This window comes from Prenolepis imparis, unplaced genomic scaffold, assembly GCF_030444845.1.
Source record: "Prenolepis imparis isolate NDT839.2.m4 unplaced genomic scaffold, iyPreImpa1.0 SCAF_4, whole genome shotgun sequence".
In the NCBI taxonomy this organism is placed as follows: Eukaryota; Metazoa; Arthropoda; class Insecta; order Hymenoptera; family Formicidae; genus Prenolepis; species Prenolepis imparis.
In genome coordinates this window covers 7079710-7090023 of record NW_028141162.1, presented here as the reverse complement: position 1 = coordinate 7090023, position 10314 = coordinate 7079710, and the positions used below count along the sequence as shown (strand labels likewise).

The following is a 10314-nucleotide window of genomic DNA, read 5'->3' as shown; positions in this document are numbered from 1 at the left end:
ATTTTCATTTTATCTTTTTGAAATTGCTCGTCTCGTGCGCTAAATTGCGTATATTTCTACTTTTCTTCATTTTGTATTAAAAATACAAATTGTAGTCAAAGTGATAATACATTATGTACAATGACTCAGTTTTAGTTTTATCTAAATATATTTCATTATATACATTTTAGAGCAAATTATCGCATTCATATTTCAATAATTACATTTACGTAAGATTCCAAGTCATTATAGTTAATGTATTAGTATCTATCATCTTAATCCATTTTTTTAATAACAAAATAAATTTATTTTTTAATTTATTTTTAAAATTTATTTTTTAATTTATTTTGTTATTAAAAAATGGATTAAGATGATAGATATTAATACATTAACTATATAATGACTTGGAATCTTACGTAAATGTAATTATTGAAATATGAATGCGATAATGTGCTCTAAAATGTATATAATGAAATATATTTAGATAAAACTAAAACTGAGTCATCGTACATAATGTATTATCATTTTAATTACAATTTGTATTTTTAATACAAAATAAAGAAAAGTAGAAATACACGCAATTTAGCGCACGAGACGAGCAACTTCAAAAAGATAAAACGAAAATAACACCAATTCTTTCATTAATTTTAAGTTATTTAAATTATTATATGCGATATTTGTTTATGTATCTATGATGTGTGAAGCGCCACGTCATGACTGTCGCAAGAGAGATCGCGAACAACAACAAATATTGAGAAAATGGTTGTTATCTATAGAAGAATATATATAGAGACCAATGTGTATAACTGATAATATATTCAATTGCTGTGGTCATTGCCAGTCAGTCGTCTTCACAATGGCGAGCTACTCGTTCCTCGGAGTTGCTGTCAGTTTAATTTTTATTGTCACATATGCCTTCGCTAACGATACATTATATTTTCCCAAGGACTTTTTATTAGGCGCGGCTTCATCCGCTTATCAAATAGAAGGAGGTTGGAACGAAAGTGGTACGTAGATAATACTTCTGATAATATGTTTAACATTAAGTAATTATTCAAACATAAAAATGCTAATTAAGGTCTTCAATAAAAAATATATGAACATATAAAACATGTGATATACAATAGCGCTCAAAAATCTTTTGACAATCAATTTTCATTTCATTACTTTGTTAATAGTACTATTTAATTTTGTACACAGTGTTCAGATATTCATTGTCCTTCGTAGAATACGGACATATTTTTCGTTATAACTGAAAATATCTACAGATTTTTAGCAAAACTTTTTATTTAAAAATAATTGATCGATAGCTCAAAAGTCTTTTGACACTAATTATGACGAAAAGACATCGAAAAGAATATTCAATTGATTTTAAGGCTGCTGTAAAAGAGAACGCAATCAATCAAAAGTTGTCCGTTTTGTTTTGATATATCTCGGCACATTGCAAGTTTGAAATCATTCAATCTTTAAATGTCTAGTTGCGGCACGCGTTTACAAAATTAATACTAGCTTTCTTATTTTTCGCATTGATAAACAGTTTCTTTTACTAGAACAGCGACTTAATAAGCCTTGGTTCTTAAATCGACGTTTTGTAGTTGAAATGTGAATATTGACTCCATAAATTCTGTTATAATTCTCGAATAATTTGCCGCAGATTTGTAGAAATGTTTTTCTCATAATTCTGTCGATTTTTACAAATGTTTTTCGAGGCCGTCCTTGGTTTGCGATTTACATTACTTCGCACCTTTTGTCGATGATTCCAAACTCATCAACTGTCAAAATATATTAATACAGCGGACAATTTTTAATTGATTGCGTTTTTTTTTTAAAGCACGTATTACAGTCTTCTTAAAGTCAACTGAATATTCTTTTCAATATTTTTTCAGTATAATTAATCTGTTATATTAAAAAAAAGTTTAATAATAATCACACACACACACACACACATATATATATATATATATATATATATATATATATATATATATATATATTCAATAATTCATTATTCGCAGTAATCAACCGTGTCAAAAGACTTGCATCTCTATCGATCAAATATTACTTTTAAATAAAAAGTATTTCTAACAAAAATTTGAAGATATTTTCGAGTTAACGAAAGATACGTCCGTATTATACGAAAGACAATGAATAACTGAGCACTGTTTACAAAATTAATAGCACTGTTAACAAAATAACGCATGAAAACTGATTGTCAAGACTTTTGAGCGTTATTGTATTATCATAAGATTCATAATTATTTAATAATTATAAATAATTTATCATAATATATTTAAATTTAAAAAGGTAAGAGCGAAAGTGTTTGGGACAAATATACACACGAACACCCAAATTTAATACGTGATGGTAGCAATGGTGATGTGGCTTGCGATTCTTTTCACAAATATAAAGAGGATGTGCAGTTATTAAGTGATTTAAAAGTACGTAAATACAAAAAACATATATTTTACTGTATACATATTACGACATAAAATATTATATAAAACATTAAAATATAAATGTTTTAGGTTGACTTTTATAGGTTTTCTATCAGTTGGACACGAATTTTACCGACTGGTTACGCTAACGTAATTAATCAAGAAGGGCTCAATTATTACAAAAATCTTATTAACGAACTGTTAGCAAAAGGTATCGAACCATTTATCACTTTATATCATTGGGATCTTCCAGAAATTTTGGAAAGGATGGGTGGATGGACCAATGAAATGATAGTTGACTGGATATCCGATTATGCAAGAGTCGTTTTCAAAGAATTTGGTCCAAAAGTTAAATATTTTATAACTATCAATGAACCATATGTATTTTGCGATGAGGGGTACAGAGCAAACGTGAAAGCACCAGGTATCTATCGCATATGTATCTATTCATTCTTCAGCAAAACACGCACAATACCTTCAGCAAAATCATGTGGGATAGATTTTTAGAACAAAATATACTTTTAGGAAAGAACTTAGGCAGTCCTGGCATGTTTCTATGTATACATAACACTCTGAAAGCACATGCTAAGATTTATCATATTTATGATAAAGAATTTCGAAAACATCAAGAAGGCAAAATTGGCATAGATTTATCTTGCTCAGGTGCATTACCCAAATATCTTAATGATACTGCGGCAGTAGATGTGCATTTTCAGTTTATCTGTGGATTGATAGCTCATCCAATTTTTTCGAAGACTGGCGATTATCCAGAAATCGTGAAAACCCGTATAGCTGAGAACAGTGAATTGGCTGGTTATCCGAGATCGCTTTTACCAGAATTTTCGTCAGAATGGGTGCAATATATTAAGTAAGAAATTTAGCATGCATATGCAATCTATAAGCGTATCTCTGAACAGTTATTTATTAATGTGAACACAAAAAGTAGGTATATATATATAATTATAACACATAATTTCTTTATTAACAAAATATTGAAAGCATTATAATAAACATTTGACTTTTCAATTTCTTTTCTCCTAGAATATATATAGTTAATAATTTAAGAAATAATATTTTATATTATTTAAATATATATTTAAAAATAGAAAAATTAATTATATTTTAGTAAAATAAAGCAGCTGTAACAAATTAATAATAATGTAATATTAATTTCTTTAGTTCATATTATATTATTTGTTTCTTTAAGGGGCACATCGGACTTTTTCGGATTAAATCATTATACTTCAAAACTTGTGGAAACAGTGCCACGAGTGAAAGGACAAGGATGGTACGGTTTCTCCGGCATGAAAGAGAGTATAGATCCATCATGGCCAGAAAGCGCTTCAGTTTGGCTCAGAGTTAGTTAACATAGAAAATGCATACTAATTGCCTATATCAAATTAGCAAATATCAATTTTCGTGAGCGTGAAACTATTATTTGTACACGACTCATGCAGAATTCATTAATTTGATCATAATAACACGTCAGACTCAATTAAGATGTACAAATAATTTAACTAACTTGTTGTGAATAATTTCATTCTGTGAATAATTTATACGTAGATCGCACTCACAACAGCATAAATTGGAAATCAGAATCGAATGCATTTCAGAAAATATGTATATTCCAACAATTCGACTGAATCGATAAGGGATGAAATTATGATTGATTATAAAAGAACGAATAATTGACTTGTATTATTATATATACATTACGAGACAACAAATATTTTGAATTAAATTAAATATATACTGACATATTTTTTACATATAACAAAATTACACGAATTATAGCAAAGCAATTTTCTTGATATATTAGTTACATATTATATGTTCTATATATGAATTATATAATAAAAATACTAATTGTATCTACATACAAAAAGCTATGGATATTTTAGGTCGTTCCTGAGGGATTTCGAGAAATTCTTAACAAGATTGCGAAAGAATATGATAATCCACCTGTCTATGTTATGGAGAATGGCTTCTCTGACAAATGTTGCACTTCAGATCATTTAAGAATATCCTATTTGCATTCTTACATAAAAGCTATGTTATTAGCTATTCATGAAGATGGATGCAACGTGAAAGTCTATAGTGTTTGGAGTATTTTAGACAATTTTGAATGGGAAGCTGGTTACACGTAAGTTATTATTATTCATTACATTTTCCTAAATTTCTTTACAATCAGTAATGTCTCAGAAAATATTATATACTAATTATAAAATACGTACTATATAATTTATAATTATAAATAAACTATAATCGTATATAAATTTTGATTTGTTAGAGAACGATTTGGATCGATACACGTCAACTTCACGGATAGTAATCGAACGAGAACTCCAAAATTATCACTAAACTGGTATAAGAATATCATTAAGACACGGAAACTGATTTCTACTTTCGACTCACCAACCGTAATAAATGTTTTATAAATAATATGCATGCATGCAAAAAAGTCATCATATCGATTTATTTATTATATAAAAAACAATTATTATATCGCCTAAATAAATACTTCGTTATTTATCTAAGATATAATAATCTTACAATTAGATTAATTGTATGCTTCATTATATGTTGATTTCTTTATTTCTAAAATGCTGCTAAATATTGTAAAGAGAATTGCCATTTAAACATTTCAAGAAAAATGTCCAGGAAAAATTAAAATTATATTATATATTTACATTAATATTACTATAAAATTATTGTTGAATTGTTATTAAGAAGTTATCAACTCTTTTTTACTAACTCTGTTAATAACTAACTTTACTCATTTTCGGCTGCATTATATTATGTCTAAAAAATTACAACTAAAATATTGTTAATTTTGCATATTGTTTATTAGCTGTAACTAGCTGTTATTGTTTATTATAATTATAATTCGTCCTGATTAAAATTTGTGCCCAAAAAGTAACAGTCATATTATAGGCTTGTTTTCTATTCCTGCACTGGCTGAACTACACTGGTACAATAAGTTAGAGTGAGACAAAATATACTTGTCTCATTCTAACTTATTGCACCAGTTCATCAGTGCAAGAATAGAAAACAAGCCTTATGAGTAAATGTATAATTGTGATTAAAATCGCGAAAGTTTGTTATTTTGCATACGGATAAAAATAATGTAACGATATATCTGTAGAAAAATTACTTATACTCTGGATATACAGTCATAATACAAGGCGGGAAAAAAATTTCTTGCAAGTAATATTACTTCTTGTAATATAGGTATATATATAGAATATTCCGATCTGCGATTGGTTGGAGTGTAAGGAATATATATAATATTGGAGCAACTACAGCAATCTCAATTTGAGAAATAAACGAAATACTGATTTTTAAAAAGAAGTAATCACATGCTGTTGCTCTCGGGAAATATCTTTTGCCATGTTCAAAGCAAAAACCTTGGCAAAGAAACGAGAGCGAAACGAAATAACTCATTATCGCACATGGCCTGTTATTTTTATTCGCATAAATCTTCAATAAATTTTAATATTAATAATATAAATTTTAGTAGAACGGACTTTAAACAATTTTTGTGCTAAATAGAAAATTTGAAACAGAAAAAGCAATTCAAAAAATAATTTTTTTAATTAATCCAAAATCAAATAATATCAAATTCACTCATTGAAAGATTGACTTTTGCATAACATATCTAAAAAATATGCTATATATAAATATAATAAAATATATAAAATATTTTTTAAATTTCTACTTTTAATAACTTTTAATTATTTACTGAATATTTATTTTTTGACAGAGCTTTTTCTGAAAATTTATTTCTTTTTATTTTACTCGACTTTAAGAGAATATGTAGATAAACTTGCATTCATAAAAATTATATAAAATAATATAGAATAGAAAACGCGTTAAAAGATTACAAATATATAATAACTTGATTAAACAGTAATTCATTTATCAGACTTAAATTTTCACGGTTACATTAATTGTATAATTATTAGTGCATAACATAATTAATGTTAATCAGTATATGTATATCGATTATGTTATAATAAGAAATAAATAAATATGTTACAAATATTTACGTACGAATTTTTATTTCAAGTTTATTTCAATAAAAATTTATTTCGGTTTTTTTATATATAGAAAATAGCATTATATGATTTAATCTTTTTACAGTGCCATATCAGTTTAAAAATACTCGACAAAAAATATTCTATAAAGAAACATATTAATTTTTCTGACTTGGAAATTGCTATTAAATATAATCAAAATAAAAATTTAACGTTAATTAAACCTTCTATTAATTTTGCGATTTTTATACAAATTATTACATGTAGGATATCTAAAAAAATTGAAGATTGAAAAATTGCATTCTTTTTAAAAAAGATAAGAAATAACGCATTTTGCAAATTGCTCTTCCTATATTATAATGTGATATAATAGCTGATATATATAATAGCTGAAGAATATATATGTGTAAGAGAGAAAGAAAGGAAGAGATAGAGAGATAGCATATATATTAAGGCCATGTGTTACATAATTTAAGAAAGAATAATAATCCATCTTTGTTTAATCTGTCGGGTTTACTCTTTCACGCTGGATAGATCAAATTGCCAGTAAATGAGATAAGGCGTTAAACAAAAGGGTGTAGGCCGGGTCGGTGAGGGCGATGCTGCGAATGCTCCGCTGCCTATCTCGTTTATACAGCTTTCTATGCATACCGCCGTCTAATAAAAGAAGAAGAAGAGACGGAAATAACAGATCGCGCTTCGCCAAGCAGAATCTCCTGTAATTACACCAGGAGCGCCATTATACGTGTACTCGTATCACGTTCGTCGATGCTCTGCGGAATGTACTCAGGGCCTACTAACGAAACGAGCAAACAATGCGACATGTGAGCAATAAATCTTCGAAATCGATAACGCCGAATTATTCGATATGTATGTGAGATCACAAAAATCAATTAAAAATATCCAAACTTCAATTAAATATTAACTACGTTTACCGTAGTACAATAGTATCGATCTCGATACACATCGTCACATATGGAATATGGATAATGTCGATGCCAGTGTGAATGTATATATCATTATCCTAGTTGTCATCGATTATTCGTCAGTATTTCCAGACATCTTTAATCGCTCGATATCGGATTCGCGGGTGTTAATTGTACTCGCGCGATGTGTATATACTACATCATCCCTATACACAATAATTTACGCATAATTGGTATAATTTGGATAACTCGTGGCGTATGAAATTATACTGTGTAAACACGCGCGAACCCATCTGCGCGTGCATAGTCCGTAACTCGATATAATTATGTATTCGTACACATTAAACGGACCGCGCGAGCAGACTCGACAGTTTCGACAAAGTACTAAGAGGTGTCTAGACGGGAATATGCATACGCGCCGCAACAACTCGGGCTGCTTGAAGATCGTTTACATTCTAATGTAAATATTGTATGTGCACAATATATGCACATAGACCGAAAATCCGTGCCCCGGAATCCTATGAGTGAGATTAGCTGTGCGCCATGCGGAGAGCTGAACAAATTTGTGGTAGATGGAATGAGGAGGCATCGCGCCGGCTTTACAGTTAATTTTATTGTTCTCCTTATAAAATAAGTAATAAATAATCGGACGCTACAAGTTTCTTCGAATAATTCTCAACAAAGGAATAAATGATAGCGATGAAAAACTTAAAAGTGGGATTTAATTAAAAAGTTGTGCAAAATTTTTTTTATAATGTTCGCAAGCTGAATTTTTTATCCTGAAAGTGAAAAGGTACGATGCCTTTGACATGGCTCTTAAATAAATAATCAGGATTCCACGTGAATTATTTCACGCTGAATGAGTAGCTGATGGATTTAAATTTAGGATTTAGATCATAAGAGTCTGATGTGTACGAGATTGTTAAAGGAATATTCAACAACCGTCATACAAAAGCAACAGCAAAAATGCGCGACAAAAATATGAGAAAGAAATACGAAGTTTCTGTTTAAAAAATAAAAAAATAAAAAAACAAGAAAGCCATCTCACGTAAATCGCCGATGTGTTTTTGTCGCTATAGTGAAAACAATCCATCTTACTCTTAACTCTTTAATCCTGAAGAAGTACTAACACTTTATATTTGCCATTTACTTACTGTTCATTTCTACTTTTTCCGAATCTTGTGACATATTGTTATCGTTTTGGCGAGAAACGCAAAAATATCGTAGAAACACACATAAAAAAAATGGAGAAAAGATGAAGAATAAGAAACCCCATTCATTCTGTTTCTCTCTACCGTTTAGAAATCTGCGAGTCCCGAACAATTCAGCAAAGTCGGTATGCTACGACGGACGTTCAACAGCAACCACCGCTTTTGTGCCCTAGGGAATGCTAGAAGCGCCGAGGAAAAGAGGGACCAGTGAGAGACGCCGCGAGAGGTGAATCCGTACAACGACGTCGACGTAATTGTGTAACTTCGTGGCTGCGACGTACGAAACAATAACCGCCGGCAAATCGCATCAAACAATACTACGGCAGATTGCATCTTCCCGGGCGCGACGCGCATCATTCCTTTTTTCGCGCTCATCTCCTTTGTTCTCGGTCCTTGTGTCGACTTTGTATGTGTGTGCGCCGTGTCCTCCCAACAAATAACTGTGCACTTTTATCGTCCCGCGAAATCGTGATTCTCAAAGGCTACCGCCTTTGGTGAATCGCGGCGAGGAGGAACGCGAAAGAGGCGGCGGATAAAACGCGTTATCGGATACAGAAACGATTACGCCTCTTGGCGTGCGAGTTTCGAATAGAGAAAAGAGGGTGGGGAAGGGCGCAAAAGGGCGCTCAACGAGAAGAAAATGTCCTTTCCTATCACTTTTTGATAACCTTTGGAGATGTCGTTCTTGCGAGAGAAAAAAAAGGTCTCTTCGATAATGGCACAACAAGAAGAGGATGAGAGGATAAGCCTCGACAAATTTCTCATATATATACATATGTGCTATCCACGACATTATTGCGTTGCACAAATCTAATGATATATGATAATTTTGAATATATATCATTTATATTAGTATTGAAAAGATCGTGATAGATATTTTAACCATTGAGATATTTTAAATAATCTTGTTCTATTGCGTTGTAATTTTTTTACAAATTATTGTTACAGTTCTATTCATTGTATTTTTGTACTCTTTTTTTTATTTTGCTCTATTTTACTTTTGTTGGAATAATTTATTGTAGTTTTTGATTAAATTAATATATTTTGTATTTATATTTTCTATTTTTATTTCTCTATATTATATTGCGTACCAATATATTTGAATACTAATTTAGATCTTTCGTAAAATATCATAAAAAAGAAATCTTGCATTTTCTCCCTTCTTCTTTCTCTATTTGACACCTATACATACACATAATTATGACGTGCAAAAAACAGATTTCGCACTTATATTTTTATTTTATATTTATATTTTATTTTAATAGATTTCTTTAAAACTTCAATACTCAAAGAAAAAATAAATTAGAAATAGTTTTTTATTTTAATTTTTCTCATGATTTCTGACTTTATTTCAAATACAGCGAAATTTCGTCGATATAGTTATGAATAAATAAAATTTTTTCAGTTATTACAACTAGAGATTATTTCAGCAGATTCATATCTCTTTTCTAGAAAACATTATTGTGTTGATATAAATAAAATATTCATATCATTTCTTCTAAAAAATATTATTAATTAATATTAATATAAAGAGAAAAAACATATAGTTTAATGTAATATAATTTGTGCTAAATGAGTATAATATCTGGATTATACTCATTACGCATTCAAGGAGTTAAGTGTAGATTAAGTCAGACATAGGACGAAATGATGAGATAATTTCATTACACGAAAATAATTAGGTGAAATTCTTTATATCTATATAATATATATATAATATATATTA

General features: G+C 29.4%; 1 protein-coding gene across 2 annotated transcripts; it reads left to right on the top strand.

Annotated features, from left to right (window-relative positions):
* The first annotated feature begins 794 nt into the window (after window positions 1–794).
* Window positions 795–6458, top strand: LOC145934984 (myrosinase 1). Of its 2 annotated transcripts, XM_083035946.1 has the most exons (8): window positions 795–986; window positions 2284–2417; window positions 2505–2838; window positions 2940–3282; window positions 3622–3772; window positions 4316–4557; window positions 4705–4834; window positions 5646–6458. In XM_083035946.1, the coding sequence occupies exons 1-8, from the start codon at window positions 836–838 to the stop codon at window positions 5655–5657; spliced, it is 1497 nt and encodes a 498-aa protein (XP_082892072.1). In that variant the 5' UTR covers window positions 795–835; the 3' UTR covers window positions 5658–6458. The 2 variants fall into 2 exon arrangements, with proteins under 2 accessions (XP_082892072.1, XP_082892071.1); XM_083035945.1 differs by having other exon boundaries at window positions 4705–6458.
* Window positions 6459–10314: the final 3856 nt, after the last annotated feature.